Genomic DNA, 24,731 nt, shown 5'->3' with positions numbered 1-24,731 from the left:
TACAGTGCAAAATTTGCTTTACTCTGGCTGGGCAAAAAAACACACAAAAAAACAAAAAACCCTCACAAAACATTTAAAAGGCTATTTTGAAATCATATGCAAGCTAAAGAAACACAGTTTGACATGAAAGTAGGGTGTATTATTGGTTCACAGGTACACACACATACACCTAAACAAGGCAACTGATTTACGGACAGCTTGGAAAGCACATGCATTTCTCACATCTGGAAACAGTATCTCAAATACACATCATATAATGAGATTACCCATAGAGACTGGTGTTTTTGAATACGACATTGTTGCCAGGTGACTTCATTTGCAACTATTCATAATTGCTTTTTTTTTAAATAGGTTAATATAATCTTTGCATATACTATGTTAAGATATTTTTAACTAAAACTATGCTCTTAAAAGAAAAGTTAATTGGAAAATGGTTACCCTATTTCAGTGGGTACTAAGGAGAAATTCCCTCTGAAAAGAACTTTCTATTCACAAAAAGATATATATACTATGGTCTAATTTAAAGAAAACTCCCTGTCCACTAGAGTCCTGCAGAGTGAGCACGTATCCTGTAAACACTGTAACAGTGATTATCTGTCCTCTCAGTTCTCAGTGGAGACTCTTGCTTTTGAAAATGTCTTGTGGTGTCTTACTAAATTCAGGCTATTTCAATTAGTATTACTGCACATTAAAAATTAATTGTATTACTGAGTGGATTAAGGTTTAAATTTCAATTCTACAGTATGTGCACTAGAAATGACAGCTGAAAATCAATGTTCTTTGGCCCACAATCGGAAGTGTATACGGTCGAATAGCGTGGGACTGGCGTCACTGGCCAAGCAGTTTTAAAGGACTTGATAGTTCAACTGAAGGTGTGTCAGCTCTAATTCTAGATTTCAGTTTGAATGCTACACAGTAGCCCAGTCTTAGAAAAATAAAAACAGAATAACAGCAGCACTAACAATTTGGAAAAACAAGTGGACACAGGTACTAAAATTATGACAACAAAGGATCAACAGTCACCAAAATTCACATATACATAATTATCCCTAGGCTAAAACCTTGCTCATAATTCTGTTCAATAAGAACAGAAGGCCTCTGCCTTAAATCCACACTATTTTTTATTAGTTATTGGGTGACAGCAGTTGGTTGGGGGCAGGAAATTGGCTATTTTGGAAAGAGAAACTACTAATAGATACAATATTCCTAATGACTTTATCTATGTTTTAATGAAACCCAAGAAGATATTGAAAATACAAATCTTTTCCTTAAACAGTAATCCCATCAAAGTCCTTTTTGTAAATTATTAAACCGTTTTTGTGGGGGAGGAACACATCAAGGTGATCATCCCGACTACAGATTTATAACATCTACACGAAGTGTTTGAAATCAGTCCACTTTTATTCCGAATAAATTTGTTCTTCTAAGAAGATGAAGATGAGGAACATTAGGAACGAAGTCAACAGAGTAAAGTAGCATCAGTAAAACCCACAGAGCCACCAGGATATCTGGGTTTGGAACAGAACGGTGATTGGTACGTGCCTAAGAGAAAAAAATGATGCCTGCAATGTTCCTCAAGATTCCCTCGGTGGTGCACCGGTGGCCAACAGCAAGTTCGGCAGCAAGAGAGTAAAGAAGATGGGAAGTAATAATAACAATAAAAAGAATAATCTGGCGCAAATGGACCCCGAGGTGTAGTTGTCATCCCTGTGCAACAATCACCCTTCACTGCAATTTACTGATGTTGCTTCATTACAATACAGCATATAAAGGGGTAATGTACAAAGTGCACTATTGAAACCTATGTGGTTTGAAGCAGCACACAGCACCCTGGCAGACACCACCACGGGAGCCACGTCAGACAGCTCACAAGTAAAATTACCTGTAAAACAGATTCAATAGAAAGGTGTAACGTGTATACAGCGTGGTGATACATTTAGGGGGAAAGAGGATAAAAGGTAGCAGGAAAAAGTGTTTCCTTAGTGAAATATGAAAGCCACATCAAATAATCTGAGTTAAAACATCCTTTGAAGAGGTGACAACTTGTGCCTTTGTCAAAAGGAAAAGATGAAGATGATGATGTTTCCGGTTTGGAAAACATGAACCTGCTCTCTTGGCTTCCTATTCTTTTTCTCCAGAAAATGACCCATTGATGCTTTTAGGTGAACTTGAACACTGAACATTCAGATAACTAGTATTGAAAAGAGACGATTAATTTTCTGATTTTCTCTTGCTATAGCTGAAGGTCTTACTTTTCATTCAGAGCCCGGAAGATGCTGAAGCAATGTGCTAAGGGGTAAAAAGAGATTCTTTCTTCACTAAGGATCACTGAGTATGTCATTGGTTAATTCTTGCTCTATGCTCCTCATTAGCATGACTCTCAAGTTTCTGGTTATCATATCCGAAATATTAAGACATAATAACTATGAAGGTGCAGATAATTGGATATTAACCAGAACATACTTGACTGGGCAGGAGGTAGGGCCCTGCTTAAACTAATCCTGAAATATATTAATCACCAATTAATGAAAGGGTTTCAAATTCATTTTCTATTATAGAACACCTCCGAGTACCTAAGCTATTTCTAACAAAATGACTTGGAATAACAGGGTAGAAATAAGGAATATGGTCATTTGATGATGACTTAAATTAATTCTTTACAGCTTATTGTCAGGTAACCATGAAAACCAGAGTTAACACCTTGATTACTGTTTTTGTCTCTTTTTGTGTTTTACAAAGTCTGATGGGAAGAAGAGGGGACACTTTTCAATATTCAGTGGCCTTTGTTTAAATTCCAAACTTATCCCTTTAAATAGCAGAGCCATAGGTAAATATTCATCAGAACACTGTTATAATATTATGGGAGTTTTTCAGCCTAGACCTCTAGACCCCCAACCTAACAACAGATGTACTCTTAAGATATAAAACCAATTAATGAGAGCCAGAGAAGTCCAGCAAAGACATGCTTTGTACATAGTAAACAGTAAGCAGTAAGAAGCTGATGAATATATTAAAGGATAAAGACCTTGACTAAGTGGTGATTGAAAAGTCACCACCGCTTAGATGGAAATAAAGTAATGCTAAATAAAAAACAAAACAAAACAAAACAAAAACAGGAAAAGGAACATACAGAGAAGGAAAGTCATGTTTATACAATCCCCGTGGCTGTGAGGTTGTGTCTGATCTATCACAGATGTTTTATTAGCTTGGTTGTAGAAGTTCCCAAGAAAAACTTCTGTGCATATTCACTGAGTCAGAGTAACGGCTGAAAAATGCCATTTATCTTAAAGAAAAAAAAAATTTCTCAGTACATTAGTCTCACAAATGGGTTCTAGTATCTTTCAATACTTAAAAGGTATAGCTCCCAGATACTCTGAAAAAGACTTAAAGTTTTTATGTCAGAGGAAACAAATTGTTTGGATTAATACAATGTAAGCAAGGGATTGAAATGACACTATCTCTCTATTTTGCCTGCCTTTATTCACTTAATCGGATGAAAATAGTAAGAAAACTCCTGTTATGTCAGTGCTGTTTTTTTTTTTTTTTTTTATTCACTTATTTGTTGACTTTAATTTTAATAATTCTTAAATAAGCACTCACGGCAGATGAACTAAGATATGCAGGCAAGTAGGCCCTTTTATCAACAATTTTGCCATAGAAATACACAAACATTTCAATGGCTCTTCATTAGCAAACAAATCAACAAGTGATATTTTAATGCATGACTTTATTCCATCTCTGTGGGGACTGTAGTTGAGAGTGTGATGTACAGTACAGAGAAAGGAATCATCAGCCACAATGTCCCAGGGCTCCCTCCATTGAGGACTTCGCAGCCTCCGCTTAAAGAGTGCATTTAATTGACTGATAGACAGTAGCTTCTTTGTTCACAGAAGACAGCGAAGTAATGGCAGCTTGAAAATCGTACCATCTACAGGGTCTCCTGAGACTAGTAACAGGGGGATATGTGTCAGGAATAAATAAATAATCTAATTATTAAGCCACTTCCTGTCAAGTTAACTCCAATTTGTTGGCTTTTGAAGGCAACAAAACGAGGCATTTTTCCTCATTATGCTTCTCTTTTTATACCAGTGGTAATCACAGGCGGATTAAAGGGTGCCTGATTGGTTTTTTTGTCAAGGAACTGAGAAGCAGCCAACAGTACAGAAAAACAGAGTTGGGGTTAGAAGAAATTTCATGCTTGTCTCCTTTCCAGCTCCCTAACAGCCCACACGGCTGCCCCATACAGAGCTGCCAGCTGTACAGCAAATGTGTACCCCTCCAACTGAGGCCTACCGGGCCACAGGCGCCATCCTGAGAGCTGTGAGATACCTTGCAATCTTGGCAGGTAGCTACTGCTGTCATAGGCATAATTCTAAAGGTGACCTAGGAAACCCCATCAGCTCACCAAATGCAACAATATGAGCAGCTGAAGTTCGACACCCACTCTCCATATTGGCTCCCTTTCCTTTGTTTACTGCTATTAATGGCCCCGAAACTAGGAAATAACCTATGGAAATAGGTCATGAGAGACCTTTTCTTTTTACGTGTCTGAACCAATCCTGTAAAAAAATGGATGACAAGGCATACGTGTATATGGGCAGGGATCTGTCCTTTTTCATCTATTGCTGATGACTTTCCACACCCTCCACTCAGACATGTTTTGCAAACTTGATTCACAAAGATATCCACATCTGATAATATAACAGACAGTGAGTGAAAAACAGATACACTTGTGGCATATTCTACAGCAAGTCAAAGGTGAAGACAAAATGAGAGCCAGAAGCCCTGCCACTGTATCTCAGACAGTCAGACGGAATTATCCATCTGGCACAGACTTTCCTCCCAGCGTCTGTATGGAGCCTAGGAAGAAAGGCTGGCATCCAGTCACTCTGCTTCAGCCACATTCTTCTGCGGCCTCTTTAAGAGCAGTGCGTTGTAAAAAATAACGAAAAATTGAAGCTTCAGTCCGTCTGTGGGCTCAGTCAGCACCCTCAGTCTCACAGAAAATCAACACCGCAAGAAATGTCTAAGAGGCTGTCTTAGGAGCCTGTAAATTAGACACTCCACTAACTGCCAGCATTTTTTACTCTTGAAAATCAAAGCTGCTACACGCAGGCTAAAACACAAAACAAGGATAAACATCCAGATTTGTCTTTTATTAGCTTAACACTGAAATTAAGAGACAGGCTCAAAGATTTTCTTTAAAAGTTGCCTAAGAAATAAGAATCCAAATAACCAAGATGAGCTCTTGAAAACTGCCTTATTCCAAAAAAGATGTTCATTAAGACCTTTTTTTATTTCCTTTTAAATCATCTTTGTTTTTAGGAACCCTGACCAGACAAAGTTGATAAGTTCCTGTGGCCCCACTTTGCACTCAGTAAACAGTGTAGCTGTGTTTTATTCATGCCTCTGTATGTCCTTTCTGAATACATCTTGAATTTTTGTTAAATTGCGCAGATAATTAAACCCTCTTCATATTTACAGTCTGCTTCATTGGTACCATGAATTCTGTTTTCAGTTACTGTCTGCAAATTCCCTCTCTGAACAATTTCATACTAAGCAATAACACTTCATTTTACATAAGTTTTATCTGATGTCCCCATACAGAGCTGCCAGCTGTACAGCAAATGTGTGGTTCTCAAACTGAGGCCTACCAGGCCACAGGCTCCATCCTGAGATCTATAAGGCACCTTGCTGTCATTGGCAAGCTTTCCCTGCTATCACTGCGACCATCACTCCACACTGCACACAACTTAAAATCATCTGATTATTAGAATTTGTGGCCCACACTCCATTTTATCCTTTATTTAATCTATCCCCAGATCACACATTTGTTTAAATGTTTTGGCTGGTTTACAAATCATGCAGCCATCTGCACAGTAGGTGTGACACCATTTTTTAGACAGAAGTTACGTTACAAACAAAGATAAAGTCATTTGAAATGCTTTGGTGTTTGTTATTCTGCGTGGTTCACTTGGACCAACTCTAAGAAATAAATAGAATTATCTGTGTAAATCGATGAACATCTATGAAAAACAACACCCAGCAGAACGCCGAGCTTGCTCCATTACCTACGTTAATATCATGACAGCTGAGGAGAGATGACCTGGCCCACTTCTCATCTCTCCTGTACAGATGGCTATTAAAGAGAAAGTATCCCTTTTGTATGGTCCATGTAGAAACCCTTTATGGGCTTTTCAAATAAGCCAGCATTGCCCACATGAGGGTAGCTTTCTGTTACCATTAAACTGCCCAGATTTCATCTTTTTTAATCCAGCTCTTGATGAAATAAGCCAGTATTTCATCATATTTAACACCAAATGCTTGTTTCTTAATTCCCTGAGTTTTGTAAGCAATCAAATGAAGATGACTTTAAAAAAATTCAATAGTCTTCTCGTTTAGAATTAATGTAAATTCCAAAGAACCTAATGACTTTGAGCTTCTTAGGATAATGCAGGTATATACCTATAATATACACACCCATACATGCATGCATTATTATAGATTCATTTCTATTCTTTTTTTTTAAAAAAACAGCCAATGAACACTGAGAGTTTACAGGGTAACATAGTTCTTTATCTTCCTATGCAAAGATCCATATCTTTTGATATTTGCCTTTAAGACATATAAAATCCAAAACCACTATAGACCTCAAAATATTGGTGTTAGTCTATTCTAAAGCAAGAGCACTCAAGCTGAAATGTTTCAGAGGTGATACTGAATGTCACAAAACTATAATGAAGATTAGTCACGTAGCACACCATCCACTAAAGAAATGGAAGGAAAAGAATGCCATTTGTGACCTTAGGCATCAAGCAAATTACAGAATGTATGAATGTCATGTGCCACAAAAGCAGACTAAAATTTCACCACACCGTACAAAACTGATATATGCATTCTTTTTGTAATGCCATTAGTAATATATATCACATGTAACATAACACATAGGGTATAGATCTTACGTGCATTGCAGAAGATCTGAATCTTTTCATGGTCTTAAAAATTGTAACTATCGATAAAACACTGAGTATTAGAGATTTGAATAAAAACAGTCAATATTTTTGCATCAGTGTTTTCTTTCATATTAGCTGTCATTCATAGTCCTAAATTCCAGTTTTGCTTTTCTAAGAGATAAATACAGTTGCTTCCAAATACTCTAACCATCATCCTTGATCCATCTGGGACACGTTTATTAGTGACTATTTCTGGATTTTCCTACTTTTTCACACCACCTTAGATACAATTTTGCCATTACAATACAGGTATTTCTGGTCAGATGAAAAAAATGAAAAATAAAATAAAACATTAACTAATAATTTCTACATCAGTTTTTAAAAATTATTCTTAGGTAAATGGCTAGTACCCATTCCCTTCAAATTCTCCAGCTGAGAACTTTGAAAGGGAGGGCTGAAAATGGCCATGGCTATATCCTGACCACTTGTCCTCCAAAGTCCATGACTGCAGCAATCAGTTCCAAGGATAATGGCATTTCTCCCCTTTGATCATTTCTTTGTCAAGCTGACTGGCCTTCGATGGTGTGTGTATTGCTGGTTGTCTACCACCAGCCGCTCGCAATTTGCTCACTATGTTTCATGAGACAGTTGTTTGTGGCTGTTTGGAACACATTCGTCTCTTTGGGGATTTATGTGCTAGTTGCAATGCCAACCTCCGTAGTGATCGAAATTTCTTTCTAACTAAAATAGATAATTAGAGACTGGTAATTATTGGTCAAGAATTATCAGAGTGAAAAAATTAAGCTCCTCATAAATAGTTCTTGGCAATGTCATCTCTTTATATTATCGCATGCCTAACAGCCCTTTATTCTGAGCACTTACAAATTTACTCTACTGCTGTTGTGCCTCATAATTTTATATGAGGCAATCCCTTTGCTGGGTTAAACACATTTAAATTCTCTGCTTTCCATCTCTGTCTGTACTAATCCATACCAAATAATAATAACAATAATAACGGAAACCTCAAAGAGGAAAATACCAATAAATATTTACTATGCTGATAGAAAGAGACGGTGAATAATGAATTAAAGGACATAATGTACAATGGCTTCTTTCTGTATTCTCAGGTCAAAAGCCAAGGTAAACTATGTGAAAGGAACAAAGGAAGACAAGAAAAATTTTCTCATCTGTGCAGACTTTGAAAGAGGAAAGTCTTTTCCCCAGGAAAGCTGTTAAAATGTTTTGTAGCTCTTTTTTGTGTGTGTGTAAAGAAGAAAAGAAACCCCTAAATAGTCACTGGTCTGATTTCTTACTGAAACTGTGTCAAAATGTGGTGGAGAGTGAAGTTTCCTTTTTTTCCTTAATAGACATAAGTCAAATCCCTAATGCATTTTTATTGAGTAATTATTCCTGCAACTCGGACCATGTGTCCACACCTAGCTGCAAAACGGCACTTAAGCAGTGCGTCTCCAATATGTACCTGGTAGAAACATTGATGGTTTTCCTTTCACAGATGTCCCTGGCCAATAGCTTGAGACCAGCACATCCGGAAAGAAGCGCGGAGGTTGCCTGATACTGAAATCACATTAAAACATGTGTGCTACATAGAAACAAATGCAAATGACTTCGTTAAAAACAGGACTTTAAAGTTACACCTCATTGGGTCATCTGCAGACTTTGTTTTCCATCAGGTGACAGAATCCTTCTTCAGACTGATTGAAATGTAAAACAAAATCTGTGAAAACACTATATACCCTCTTACAAAAAGAGTAAGAGGCTTTTCAGATAGCCTCTAATCCCTCTTTCCTGCTAACAGTCTAGTTGAGATTATTTTTTGATTAGACAAAAAACATACACAGATACACAACCTAAAAATACCTACCCTCAATGGAGGTATTTTAGCCAACAAAATAATGCTGCCTGCCTCATTTGAAAGACTAAGTATCACACTGGGATTTTAAAAAAAGGATATCTTAGCCTTTGTGACATCCTCCCAGTTACACATTCTCTCTCTCTCTAGATATTAACAACACGAAGGGAGTTTAAGGACTTGGATGCATGGTCAGCAGATAGAACAATTAAAAAGATGCGATTCATTTGTTTAGGCCTCAAGTGCAAGAGAATTACATATTTTATTATTAAAAATAGCATGAATATTAAATAACTAGGTCCTCTGTGAAAAGGAGTAGAATTTGCTTCTCTGATGGAAGGTGAATTGTTAAATGCTCAGATCCCAAGAGAAGGTAAGTGTCATATTAATCCACCATAGGTAGAGGGGGAAAAGCCTTGGAAAATCACTAATGATGCAAGGATTTAAGAGAAATACAAAGGGAAAGGTATAAAGCAGTTTAAAAAGAAAGACCAGGACAAACCAATGTTATGGACAAATGATACTAAAACTGGAAAATCAAAAAGTCCTCTCAGGCCCAACATTCAAATCAGATTCTACATATGCACAAGAACACTAATACTGTGGCAAAAAATATGTCCAATCAGTTCATCTGAGTCCTGGGATAAATAATAAATCCAGATCCAAAAATAAGTTTAGATAGAAAAAACTAATCAGAAGCCTGATCCACAAAGTTTCACTAAATTTTCCATAAACTGCAAAGAAATGTTTTCACTGAAGTCCATGTAAAACTGTAGCATGAAGCAGAGTCATGAATGATTGGCACCAATAAACTATTCAAGAAATAAAGATGGAGAATATTAACATTTATCATTTGTCAAGAAGATTTCATTTTCTTCTAACCTATCCCCACGCCCCCAAAAGCAGTTTTGAAAATTTATGTAGAATATTTTTTTGGAATCCAAAATGGAAGTTAATTGCAAGAAAATACATTATTTTAATCTCTCATAAAGGTTGCCATTATCTTATAAACACTCAATAAAGTGGTCAATGTTATTCTGTCACATTTAAGAATACGCTATTTATTGCATAAGAAAATCACTAATGATATTAGTACTTAAACCTGGAAAATATAGAGATAAAGTGATCAATATTTTAGATGTTATGTATATGTTCCACTTTGCACAATTAAGCACTTAGTCTTTCATAAGCAACAATCCTTCTAAAGACCCATCATTTCAAAACTATACAGCAAATCCTATGGAAAAACTATTAATCAATTTCCAACATATTTTTGAATTTATCTTTATTAATATCTACGAGGGCCTTAGAAGTTTTGTTATGGTTGATTTTAGTGATCAGTAATGATAGTTTGAGCAAACCTTCCACTAAACATTCCTAGAATGTTTCTGATTAGTATATAATAAAACTTGTTTACCCCAGGAAAATATTTTCAGAGTCTAAAATGTTGAATTGTCTTTCTTGTCTTAGAGTTTGATAATAGGAGAGCGTGAGGCTAATTAGACTTTTAAAAATATTATATCACAATTATTTATGGTATTATAAAATACCACAAAATGAGTATGAAATGAAAAAATTCTCATAGTATAAAAACAAAGTAGTAAGAAAAAAATAGTATAAAGTAATAGCAATTGTCATTTTACTAGTAGAAAAAGATCTGCTTGATAAAGTTTAATTGGCTGGTAAAACTCTTAGTGTTATTACTAAGTGCTTATCAAATTAAAAGACATAGGAGGTAACCCCAGAGGAATTAAGGGATAATGGGACATTTGAATAAGTGAAAAAATTGTCCTTTTAGCTCTAGTCCATGTGATAAACGCAAAATCCCTGAAAACAATGGCCTAGAGTGACTTCAGAGATCTTTACCCAAACCGATTTTATAAAGATCTACGTAAAATTTGGTGGGAAATAAAAAATGATTAGTAAATTCTTTACATGATCTTTTTAATCATGATTATTTCCAGGCTGTTGAAACCATCCATATAAAACTAGTTTATAGCAATTTAAATTATTTATGTTTCCCTATCACAAAAACTCACCACTTTAGATTTTGATACAAAGATGCTTAAGCAACACACAGCAGTGCCATTACCATAATAACTTCTGAAATTAAAACCTGTCTAAAACTCTATGGAAAGCTAACATCCAGTTCATTAACCATTCCTGTTAGTTTTCAATAATGCAAAAATGATTAAGTTTAATTTGTTAATCACCTGTGTTTTGACTGGCAGTAGATATATAATCCTCTGCAGAAGTCTAAACTAGCCCTTGCAGAAAACAAAATGTGCTAATGCCTTATCAGGCCTAATAATAGTAATAAAAAAATCAATCATGCTTAGGTAAAACATTGATGGTTGAACAATTAATTCATCTTTAACTCTGTTTAATTATATAGGCATTGATGCACACAAGTAGGAGAAAAATCTATCTATAATAAGGTTTAGAATGTCACTCACCAATCATGTGATTTGCAACATGAACCTGAATATCCCATTCATTGTAGAAAACCATCTGACACTTGATGCACTGATAGGTCTTCTTCTGAAACAAGTATAAACAGAATTACTTAGACACAGGAACTCTTTATTGTTTTCTTTAAAAAAAAAACAAAAAACCCACTGACAACTTTTTTTTTTCTTTTGAGATGCTGGTCTTACACATGTTGCTAACTAAGCTACTGCTGTGGGGCTGCTTGGGCAAAATTCCATGAGTTCCTTACTAAGATTTTGCGGCTTGATCCCAATACTGTAAGTTGCAAACACTTGGAAGAAATAAAGGCACATAATTATGGCATAATGTATTTGTAAAGATTCCTAAACTAAAAAACAGAAGTTAGTATTAAAAAAAAAAAAAGATAATCTGCAACACAAGACTCAGTTTCAGAAACTGATGTCTTTGAAGGTCAGGTATTCATTCCACCTAAAATAACTGTGGTGTTGCTTGTAGAGATCCCTAAGTAAAATGGTCAATAAATTAAGATTCATGGAATCTAGCTAAGAGATGTAGAGATTATAATTTTTATCTGAAGTCTGAAATATAGATAATGTTTCAGAAATTGCTACGTACTAGCATTTAAATACATATTTTCCTCTATAAAGAAATCATATTATTTCATATCATATTGAACATTCTAACACCATTTTATCATTTTACACAACAATCCTGTGAAGTGGATAAAGCAGGATTTATTATAACTCTTGTATCATAAATAAAGAAACTGAGGCCCAGGGAAGTAGAAAGATTTGCCTGATGTCACAATGCCCTACAGCTGGGAAGAGAAATAAGCTCTCTTGATTCTAAATGCTAAGCTCTAAAATAAAGCAGTCTTTATGATTTCACATCTTTATTATTGTGTCCCCCATATGGCTCAGTACATATTAGATGCACTCAATAAATAAAGTATTGGTTATGTTTTCCAGAACACAGTTATATAAATTCCTTTATGATGAAACTTGATATTTACAATTAAAAACCATCTTGGAAAACAAAATAAACTATTATAAAATAAAGCCATTTTGAAAATCTCCCAACAGTGAGAAAATAACATTTGTAAAACCACATCAATGACATTTTTAAAGACATTCTTACAGAACTATCATTTCATCTGCAGTCATATAAAATTGTTACTAATGGTAGCAATAGGAAATATCAACCTGTAAATTGCAATTAATTTTAAAGAACTCAACAAAATCAAAATTAACTACAAAAATGTAGTGTCATTTCATTAGTGATTAAAATTATAAATGCCATTAATGTAAAATTTTCTTAATTATTGCAGTTAACATAGTATTTGCTTCTGCAGCAGAGGATGATGTTCTTTGTAAAGCACAGAAGTGTAGGAATACTTCTAATGGAAGCTTTCTAAATAATCTAACGGCCTTTGTACATTAGGCATATTGTGAATTGAATGTGCTGAATCTAAATCTAACATGAACTTGAAAAACCCTGACAATCACCAAGGAAGATTTACTGCGCTAAGCTGTTCACAAGATGCTTTTGACGGTAACACATAGAGCAACATGTGTTGCGTAAATAACATCTATCCTTTTTTTTTTAACAATATTTCCCTTTAGAACTAGTTAGAAAATATTTCTTACTCCCAGATGACCTACATTATATATTGTTTATTAGCATACTTCTAGCATTATTCCTGATATGTGACCTTGCTGAAAAACAAAGAAACATAAACTTAATGGCTAGTCTTTTCTCTTGTTAGCACAGTAAAACATACAATATGTCGAAAACTGTCTCCAAAAATGATGACTGATGAATATGTTGGCGGAATATACCAGGGTGTTTTTTTTTCCCTTGGTCTAATAATAAAGAATAAAATCACTTGACAAGCCAAAATAATAAAATACCAGCACTTACTACTACCTTCAAAATGAACTCACACATTTGAAGATCTATGTATATGTTTTCTTTCATGATTGAAAGAAAATGCTTTTGTCACTACTGATAATTCAAATACTAATTCTACCCTTACGATAGTATTTCTATTCTTTTTAACAAAGTCACATTCTTATCTAGAAGCTCCTAAATTTGGGGCTAGTTGAATTAAGAATTTAAGTGCTCAAAAACAATGTACCAGATTTTAAAATGCTGTAGCTTAAACTTCACCGCCTCACACATCTCAGATTTCCCAAATACAAAGCAATGATATGCAGATCGGGATGTGTTAAGGTTTTCTTTTTAAAGCCATGGTATAAAATTCTATTTTACCCCCAACAGTTTTTAAAAAAGTAAGTTTAAATGACCTTTAAAGAAACCCTTATTTTAATTATAGACTCTTAGCAAAATATTTGAAATGACTCCTGCCCACCTGTATACCTTCTTTAAGTGATTATAACCTCTGAACAGAATTGGCCTTGGGGAGTTCATTCCCTTGGAGGCAAATCCATCCTAGCTCTGTAAAGCGGAGTTTATGAAGGAATTCTTCCTACCATGTTTCCCTGAAAATAAGACCTAGCCAGACCATCAGCTCTAATGAATCTTTTGGAGCAAAAATTAATATAAGACCCGGGTATTATTTTACTATAAGACGCATTAGAGCTGATGATCTGGCTAGGTCTTATTTTCGGGGAAACACGGTAATTCTAGGCTCAAATCTGCTTTTCTGCTAATTTCACCCACTGGTCCCAACTCAACACTCTGGAGCTATAAAGAGGAGGCTGAATCCCTTGTCTAATACGACAGTGACATTAACCCCTTTTCAGACTGAAAATAGAGGTATGGTGTAAGAAATGCTTTGAACAACTTTCACCATTCTATTTACTTCCTTCCAGGTCAACCTTTTAACAAATAGGACCCCAAATTAAGCACAGTAGTTCAGGGGTGCCCTGACCCTTGCAGAGTACGCAGGACTGTCGCCTCCCTTAGGACAATTACTTCCATTTATATAGAAGACAACAACAATCAAAAAAGTCGTGAGATCATTTCTTTTAAAAGCAGATAAAAGTAGAAACAGAACTTCCATTGTTTGGGCCCCAGATTGGCCTTTATCAAGCTTAAGTTGTCAATTGACTTGAAATGCTAATTTAGTCCAATTTTTAAAAGAGACTTTTTTCATTAGCCTTTTTTAATGTGCTACTTGGGAGTGGGGTTGTCATTTCCTGATTGTTCTCTTTTGTTTTCTGATACTGATAGATGTAATTATCAAGGATACAACTTTTTCCCAGCACCTCATTATTTTTGATTGATTTTGAGAACAATCTAAATGTGCCTTTTTGACATTCTTGTTTTCAGTTATACTCTGGTTAAGGAACTCAGAGACTTTCAGGAAAGTGCATCTCATAAATTAAAAAAAATGATTATGATCTTTAATAACGTGTACTTTAAAGAAAACATTATTCTGATTAACCCCCACCTCCACTCCATTCAATCTATAGTCCATTAGGACTTAGGCTTCACATTTAGCCTCACCAAATTAAAAAAAAAAAAAAAAATTATACTTTGTAGTTGTAAATTGCTTTGATTTTTTAAAAAAACAAAACACTAAGTACAAAAAAAGAAATCAATGAGTCCATAGTAATCCTCAAAAACTGAAATGGAAAAATATCTCTGTTGCCACCATTGGAAGTGACTATTTATTACATGAATTTCTTGTTCTGAAAATTGGTAATTAAAGGAACAAAAGCACCAAGATTTTTTTAGGGGAAAGTGTGTAGTTCATGCCTATTTGATGAGGGAAAGCTCTTCTCTATTGAAGATTGAAAGAAGGGGTGACAGAATTAAAATTCACGATTTTCAATGCCAAATAAAATAATCCAGGATAATAATTAACGGATGCTAAAACTACTAGGAGAAAAGTTGTTCTAAGACACTCAATTTTCATCCTTTAATGAAAGAGACAGATGTATCTTTACAGTGGATTTATCTGGTGGTAATCTCTGTAACCAGACTATTTAGCTTAATATTACTAATAATGGGACAACCTGACATTATGCGTCTCCCAAGGTGATGCAATATGAAGTACTCGTATCTAAAATGTATACCTGAAACTAATCAAGCCTCTAGACCAGGGGTGTCCAAACTTTTTTCAACGTTTTTTACCAAGGGCCATATGCGGTAAAATACATAGCCGGGCCACTGACTCGAGGTAAAGTACATATTGCCTCACCTGGTTTATTTAAGTAAACTAAATATATTTTTGGAATTTGCTGTGGGCCAATTAACAATGGATTGCGGGCCGTAGTTGGCCCACGGGCCGCAGTTTGGACACCCCTGCTCTAGACTGAACAGTCTAGTTTTCAGAAAATGTAGAAATAGAAACAACTATTACTTTGAGAAAAAAATCAATTACACAAATCCAGAACATTCTTCCACGCATGTCAAGAATGTTGTTGGCCTATTATTTTAAAAAAGTCAATGTCATGGGGGGAAAAAATAGTGGAAAGATTGTTTTCAGAAGAAAGAGACTAAAAACACTTAACTAGTAAATGTGTGTGTGAATGCAATGTGTGATCTTGATTTGGGTGAAAAACAGCTATAAAAGTTTTTTGAGGATATTGGGGAAATCTGAATATCATCTGGTTATTAGGTGATTTGGGGGAATGACTGTTATCTTTGTTAGATTTGATAGTGGTATTGTGGTTATGTGGGTGAATGTCCCTTTGGTTAGGATATGCAAACTGAGTATGTAGGGGTGAAACAGCATGATGTCTGTAATTTCCTTTCAAGAGATGCAGAAAAAAAACCCTCATATATAAAGTAAATATGGCTAAATGTTAACAACTATTAAATCTAAGTATACACTTGATCATTTTCATAATAAAAATTAAGACTAAATGCATAGGGAGGCAGGCGGATGGCTCAGTTGGTTAGAGCACGCGTTCTTAACAACAGGGTTGCTGGTTCAATTCCCACACGGGATGGTGGACTGTGCCCTCCACAACTAGATTGAAGGACAACGACTTGGAGTTGATGGGCCCTGGATATACACACTGTTCCCCAATATTCCTCAATAAAAAAAATTAAAAAGCAAACAAACAAAAAAGACAAAATGGATAGGATAATTCATACTACCATAGGTTTTTGTTTTTTGTTTTTGTTTTAAAAAAACACTAAGCCTAACCTGATAATTCCATCCCCTCTGTTCATTTTATACCTCTACACTCGGTGTGCACCCAGAATAATTTGTGCTTAGTTGTTACAAGTTACTTTGCAAACATTTTTGTATTTTTTTATGAGGATTTTTTTGTATGTTACAAAACTAATGTATAAACTCTAAGAGGCCAGGAACCATAGCTTTCACCCATTTCTATAATAATGTAATAATAATAATTATTTACAATTCTATCATGCTTTACAGCCTATATAGAACTCATATGCATTAAGCTCACTTGAAACAAAACTGAGAGTAGATAAAGGAGGGATTATTATCCTCATTTATAGATTAATTAACTTGTCCCAAGTCATGCAGGTTGGGAATACCAAACCAAGGTCAGCATTCTACCCTGCCTCCCACCCACTGGGTTTTAACACGGTTTATATTCTGATCACTGGCAGGTAAATTTACAACTGTAGTTTAGGTACATTTTGAAAGGAGGTTCTCCATAGAACAGCATGGCGCTTTGGTCTTTGAGAATGCTACAAATGGTATGAGAATAGCTTATGCCCATGAAGGAACTGTTTCTAGCCACCTTCATCTTAGGCTCCCAGTCCCAGACCTTTGAGCCGTATCCATAGGGTAGAACTGGCTCCCCCCAAATCACCTAGTCTACTGCAAGATTTTCTCTTTGCACTCAGTGTCCTGCAGTTTTATTGCCATATTTTAACCATAGTTTTAAGTTCTGAAAGATGAACTGCTCGATACTGAAAGAACAATTTCAATCTTAAAGCTCATGTACATCTCGCCTGAAAATTTTCAGCGATCATTTCTTCAGTTTTTACATATCTTTCACACTCCATTCACTTCTACTGGAACACCTATTCAGCATTGATTGGAGTCTTTCAGTCTATCCTCCATGTATCTGAACTGCTTTCCCTGAATTTTTAAAAAAAAAAATCAGTTTGTCCTTTACATTCTGATCTAGGTGGTTTTCTCTGTACTCTTATAAACCATTGATTTTCTTTTCACTGGTTTCCAGTCTAGAGTTTATCCTACCTACCAAAGCTTTTATTTCAACGACTAGTTTTCATTTCTAATTTTAAACATACAAGTGCTGTTGTTTGTTTTCTGTTTAGATTTACATCAAAAGTTGTCACGTTTTAGTGGAAATCATGCCTTTGTCTTTCTGAACTTCTAAACACACTTATTTCAAAGTCTTTGTTAGATTGTTCCATATAATTAATTTCTGGAGTGGAATCTTGGTCTCATAGCAGTTGGGTTTTGTGTGTGTGTTTGCTGTTTGACTAGCATTAGATTCATGCACATATTTTGGAATCTTGGTTTGAAGCCCATTCGTAGTAAAAGGTTTTTTTCTATGGGCTCATTCCTCCCTTTCCAGTAGTTTTGCTGTTGCTTCTAATAGGCCAGACCAGGCTACTAGGCCAGGCTAAGTCTCACAGGGGCATTTCCTGTGTGTCTGCTGTGCTGCAGGCATACAGGAGATACTGTGAGTTGAATCACAGAGCCAGCATATGGCAAATTTAGTTTTAAGTCCCAAAACTGCATCTCTCTTCCTACACTTCTAACTCTCCAGCTGAAAATTCCTAGTCCCAGGTATTGATCAACAACAGAATTTTTTCTCCCCAGCCCCCGTCAGGAGCAATGAAGTTCCTCTCCAGGCCCCACTTTAAGTAGCAGGTCTGACTCTGTCCTGGAGAGATTAAACCCTAATTACCACTTCTTACATCTAGAAAGGCGTCCAGCAGACCCCGGGCTTCAGTTCTGATAACCACTTAGCTTTTAAATTTGGTTTCTGGATCTCAAAAACAGAGAATTGTTTTGAACTTGAATAAGTCCATTTGGTTATCTACCTTTATATTTTATCTATCATTGCTGCACGTTTGGAGCCTCAAAGCCTGAAGGTACAGAGCCACTTTTCCAGGCTGTCCCATAACCTGCAGCACGGCGTGTACACACACACACACACACACACACACACACACACCAATTCACCAATCCCAAACTTAGACAGGGGCTATTGTGGAAGAGCCAGTCCCACACTTGGTCAGGACCCCCTGAAATTAGGTAGGATGTGGTATGATAATGCTATAAAATATCCATTCCAAATACACCCAGCAGTCTTAGCAGGAAAGTAACTGTAGGATCCCCTTTCTACAATCAGTTGCTATTTAGTGGCTTCATCATTTAGCTGGGTGACAAATCATTTAATGACCCTGAATCTTAGTTTCCTTCCCTGTAAATTAAAAATAACAAAGCTTACATCTTAGAGTTGATGTCAGGAGCAAGTGAGAACTATATAAAAGTGCTTAGTATCATGTCTGCACGTAGCATGCCGGTATTAAACAGCAACTACCATTATTACTCTTCACTTGATAGGTTATTATGGGCATGGAATGGAATACTATATAAACTGTCTGGCACAGCATAGTTGCTTGTCAAAGATTAGTTCTCACTCTTTTATGTGGACTTTGAAACCATATTAAAATTTCTTTAAACTAGAATCCACTAATTTAGATTTTATGATAATGAAGGGTAAACAATGTTTAATAAATAAAGCTGTAAAAAATAATAGTGTAAAGATTATCACAGGTTGGTGACAGGGGTTGGGAAGGAAGGTAGAGCATGTAAAATGGTTCAACCTAGCCAGGGGGGAAAAACAAGCTGTTTTTAAGGACTATAGCAATATACATCACCATTCCAAGAATGAATATATTAATTACAAATGAAACATATATTTAAGATCAGTAGTACCTTTACTTGGCAGTATTTTGTTGGCAAGCAAATGAATATTATATGTGAGTGAAAATAATAAACCTACAGCTTTCCACAAATACTCAGTATTTCAGACATTTTACTAATTTAGTTTGGTCATTTTCCAAGTCATTCTGAATTTGTGTGAAAATAAATCACTGAACAGAGAGGTGGGGAAAATGGGTGAAATGAAATGAAAGCTACTAATGATGAAAGGCTCACTCAAGGAATTCACTGAAAACACCAGTATCAATTTTCTATTTTGTGTTCTCATGGTGGTTAAAAAGAGAACACTGCTGTCTTACTGTTTATTTCCAAAGACTATATAGCACTTTCCACAATGTCTGGCATGAGCTAAAAGCTCAGTAACCAAGAGATATTAAATATGACTCCTAAACTCAAGGAGTTACAATATAATTGTGGAAAGAACTTACGGTCATTAAAGTGTTGTAAGCATTTTGCCTAAATAACATGGCAGAGCAGTTCAGGACCAAGTACCAGTCAACAGATGGCAAAGAGAAGTCACGTAAAACATATCAGATAGGGACAGATTAATATGGCCAAGAAAAGTAAGGAAAAACTCCCTGGGAGAGAAAAGATGATCTGAGGTCTAAAAATGGGAATAATTTCCTTGAGTTCAAAACTGAGTTACAAAGTACCTTGCTACATGCTAAGCCAGGTGCTCACAGTCTGGTGGGGTATTTGGTGGAATAAAGAAGGTAATTAAGAACAGAATCAGGGCTAAAGAAGATTGCTGTGGTCAAGTGATGGGACAGAAAAAAGAGGAGAGACAAAAACCTAGTCAGAAAATCTGGAAAAGATTTTTATTCTAAATGACTAAGTTGCATTTTTTTCTTTAAATTTTAGACAAATTCTGCCCAGGCTCATATGGTATAGGAAGAAAAATTATGTAATTACATTTATTTTTACAAATAAAATCCTAAACTCCATGAAGACATAAATTTAAGCTACTGTAAACTTTGAAATTAAAGGGTAAAAAAGTCAAATATTTTTTCCCCAGTTTTTCTTGGGTTCTCTTTGTGTATTAGATGAAATATTAGTATTTGTTTATTTTCAAAGGTTTCATCAATAGTCAAAAACCAGTAAGTAATCGAGTGTGCAAAAAAGTCTGACTAATAGTCATTAAAAAGCGAAACCCAGTGTTGAAAGTGGAGTAATTCTGTGAATTATTGAAACAAATTTCATGGGAGGACTTTATTACCTTGAAATTCATGAAGAATCATTTTAGTTGTTAGAGTCTGAAATTGTCTAACAAATTTCCCTCAAAATTTGCCTTTCTGTGTACTTGAACTTGATGTCTAATATTAAAGACTGAATTTGAGCCCAAGTTTCCCATAGAGAGATGCTTTCTTAAGCTGACCTATTCATCTCCACTCTTCTGATTTCTCCTGATGCAGATATTGGAGTCTCTTCCAAGAAACCTGGCTTATCTCTCCCACTACACAGGCCACTGAGACCCTCCAGGTAAGATATTAATGTCTTCATCTAGATGATCTCATTTAACATTACAGGGTCAGTTGCTGTTTATTTCTGTGCCATTGCAAATCTACCTGAATCAATCTCCTGTAGTGTTGTCTATAAAGGGTAGTCAATGCATTTCATTAACTGACTATCCAAATGGACAATCTAATGAGGCATCCCATATCCATCACCTTCATTCCTAAGGTACTACCTGGGATTTGTCCATTTTTGCCTGCAAACCTTGCACAGCACCAGAAATTAGTGAATTGGAAGAGGCTGAATAACACAAACGTAAAGGCAAAACAGAGCATGTGCTAATTCTTTTTGAGTTAAGACAGGGGATTTGTTTCTAGTTACCCTGGCTATAATATTTTGTTAGTTCCTAGTTTGAAGGAATTTATGATTCATAGTAGGTTCCAGTTAACTTCCTACATTGACTGTTCCATAAACATTCATATCAATCAACAAAGCTACGAAATTGGGAGTGGGGAAATAGGAGTTTAAATAATGAGTTTTTTATGAACATAAATCTAAGGAGAAAAGAATTCAAAATTTTTGCCTTACATCAAATTAAGGTCTATTTTCTTCATCAATTACTCCAACCACATACTGATTTTCACCTTAAAAACTTCAAACCTCCTTTCTGTCTCCCCATTGGCAAAACGAGGAGCTGTGGCTGGTAGATATTGGGGCCACATAGTTGGAGAGACGGAATAGGAGCATTAAATAGTGGGAGCAACACCATTAAATTGCATCATAGGCCTTCGGAGATCCAATCCTGAAAAGTGGTAATACAATTTATAACCCCACCATAAACCTGGAGAAAGTTCTGTGAGGGAGAAAAAAATATTTTAAAATCCATTAAGAAATATTTTCTTAAGTATATGACTTCTGCCCTAAAAGCAAGTTGAGAGTGTAGACAGGTTTGTTAACTTGTTACGAGTGCTGGTACCATTTACTAGAGACTTGTCATAAATATCTAAAGAATAATATAATGAGTTTTATCTAATATTAAGTTATAAAAGTTTCCTTTTGATTCTCTTATAATTTATTACATGTTGTATCAGAAGTATTTCAATAAAATTGATTTATCTCCTAAGACTGGAAGCTCTTTAAGGGTAGGCAGAGGGTTTTATCTTATCCATCCTGCATTATTGTAATTTATAAGATATTTACACACAATAAATTAATGTATGAGTGGTTCATATCTGCTCATTATAAAATAAAAATTTTTTGCTTCTTCCCACTTCTCTTTAGATAAAGGCTCCTGTGGAGTCCATTTACTCTCCTTTGTTTATATTCCTAACCTATCTTTCTAGCTTTAGTCAAAGGAACACTTTGTGTTCTGGCAGTTTCGTGTCTGATCTAGAGAATGCACTCCCTTCTAATTTGGGCAGTTCCACTTACCATGTATGTGTCCAAATTACCTTGTCTGTTACAACTCCTATCTCCACCGAGACACCTTACCTCATGTCCTCCTACTCTCAACAGTTCTTTTCTGCCTCTGTCTTTCTGCCTATTTTCATTTCGGGTGCTGCCTTCTCTCATCCATCCCTTCCACTTGAACAGCTTTTCTACTGATGCGCTTCAGACCACACTTCTCTTCTTCACATTGCTTCTAAATCCCACCTGCTCCATAATGCTTGTGAGCAATTACACCCACACAACCCGGTGGGTGTTTACTTTATTATTCGTGTTGTTGTACTCTTCAGCACTAAGTTTTATTAGGATAGAGGTGTGTTTCCTTGACTCATACAGTGCAGTTACAATATATAACATATAAATGTATACAAGTGGTAGGGTTCTTTTCAGCCCTTGACTTAACTGAAATTATTTAAATTTTTAAAATTCTTCCTCATTCCTCATTCCAAAAATATCTTCAAAAAAAGAACAGAATACCCCCACATTCTTTATATTTTTTCAAAGGTTCTAGTACAAGCTTATATACAGCATTATGGATTTTTAGAATTGAAAGGAATAAGTGCGTTCATTTGTTTCAGTTTCCTCATCCTAGACAATGAACGTGAAGTCAAGAGAGATGAAATATTCTTGCCTGTGACTCACAGAAAGTTCTAGCAAGCCCAGAACTCCTGGCCTCCTCGAGAATTTGCCCACATTCACATGGTGGTGTCGCACCTTTACAAAAAGAATTGCTAACTATGGCCAGGCTGGCTCTCCATTGTGCTCCAAACTTATTGTGAGGATCACCCAAGTGCCACCTTTCCATTGCTAGTTCTCGCTACAAACTGCAGCCTTCTTTGGGGTTTCTCGCTTCTCCGTGTATACTTTCAGCATAGAATTCACTACATGATATTCAAAGCATCTATTCACATTCCATTCCAAGGTTTCCTGCCACTTAAGAAACAATGTCTTGTTTCTCTCGTCAGCTTCAGTACCCAGCACACTGCCTGACAGGGAGCATTTGTGAAGGAGTGTATGAAATATACAGAAATTTGGGCTTTTTATAAGTATATCCAAGAATAAGTGTTTTCAGAGAAATGTATTGGAGGGAATAAGACTGCTGCCACCAAACATGTCTACATTCTACCTCACACCACTGGGTAAGACCTTCTAGTACCCATTCAGATTATCCTAGAAAGATTAAAATATAGACCTGAAAAAGGTCTGCAGAGTCAATATTGATAATATATCTTTAAAAGCGAGTATGTTCCACATAAAATATGTCCAAGAACATAACTGACAAAATAAGAGGCCCTTTCCCAACAGGGCTTCTGCTTCTTGAGAGCACTGTTCCACTGTATAGGATACGAGGGGAAAGGTGCTAAAAAAGGATGACAATAGCAAATTCGACTTTTTTTTTTTTTTTTTTAATAGAATCTGTTCAAGGGAAGCACTGTAATATTTTTTTAAATGTTCTTTAAATGGCCAGGTAATAAACCAGTCATTCTTTTAAAAGATATTTTGGAATTTCATTGATGAACAGCTTTATTTGACATCTGAGATAGTCCCATTTCTAGTCTTGCTAACTCCTCACCATCTTAATATGTACGTGATTTGATATTTGAGGGTATATTTCATTTTTGGAAGTTTAATTCTTTGCCAAGTGAAATACGAAATAATATCTATGTGTTTGCCACTGTGTGCCCGGCACCTATGCACAATGCTTGTCACGGGGTTGAAACTCAGTAATTGTTAAATGAATGGAAAAATGAATGAATGAGTGGAATAGATGCAAATGAATCTAAACAGTGTAACATGCCTGTTTTTGGAATGTCTGTTTTGGAATGATTTTAATTTGGTGTAACAAAATGATATCAATCCAGACCCAATTATGGTGCTAAAAGGATCTGTCTTCCATCAAAATGATTTCAATTTTCCAATCTTAATAGATACAGACATTAAACTTAGAGGGCTTCCTGCCAGTTTTTCAGCTATCTTATTTGGTCATTTAGTCCTGCCTCCTAGCCTCCCATCCACTTACCCTCCCCTCTTTTCTTTCTTCTGTTCCTTCTCTTACTTTTTTTTATTTTTAAAGAATGATCTTTATTAAACATGTGGTCACTATTCATAATTGTATTTCTGAACATTTCTTTATCAACAGCTTTTATTACTGCTTATTTTTGCTTCCTTACGGTAAGCCAAAATTATAAATATAAAATACCCAAGATAATCCTCAGATTTATCTTAAGATGAGTTTGTTAACATCAGACTTTGTCAAGTTAGGTTTATCAGTGCCACTTTGATTTCTAAATTATTTTACGAGCATATCTTTGTTTTTAAGTAATCACTTAGTCATTTTTAATATATAGTAGTCTATTCTAATATAAATCAAGAATTTGGATTTGCATCTAAATTACAAATCTTGTCCAAAAATAAAACAAAATTTTTTTTTAGCCACTTTCTTTCTCCAGAACAGTACATATATTTGATCCATAAAGAACATGGCCAATGGATTTTAGGCAAACAAATAATAGCCCTTTAAAATTAACTGCCTCTAGAACTATTCACTTGCTTTCTGAGCTTAGGAGAAAAAATTGTCTTATTTTTTATGCATTTAGTGAGACTTTCATTTACAATTTTTAATTTTCTTAAATATTATTTCCCCAAGATTTTTTCTTTTTGCTCCCCTGCTTTCCATTATATG

At 35.4% G+C, this 24,731-nt stretch overlaps 1 protein-coding gene across 6 annotated transcripts in view; it reads right to left on the bottom strand.

Moving 5' to 3' along the window:
* ZNF521 (zinc finger protein 521) overlaps window positions 1-24,731 on the bottom strand; it is a 278,735-nt gene that overhangs the window by 116,107 nt on the left and 137,897 nt on the right. For 4 of the 6 annotated variants that reach the window (XM_019741256.2, XM_019741257.2, XM_019741252.2 and 1 more), the window contains one exon: window positions 11,280-11,364. In XM_019741256.2, the coding sequence (XP_019596815.2) occupies window positions 11,280-11,364 (85 nt within the window). The remainder of the gene's footprint in view (window positions 1-11,279; window positions 11,365-24,731) is intronic. The other 2 variants (XM_074340212.1, XM_074340213.1) reach the window with 1 other exon arrangement.

This window comes from Rhinolophus sinicus, linkage group LG09, assembly GCF_036562045.2.
Source record: "Rhinolophus sinicus isolate RSC01 linkage group LG09, ASM3656204v1, whole genome shotgun sequence".
Lineage (NCBI taxonomy): Eukaryota > Metazoa > Chordata > Mammalia > Chiroptera > Rhinolophidae > Rhinolophus > Rhinolophus sinicus.
This window is presented reverse-complemented; position numbering and strand designations above follow the sequence as displayed.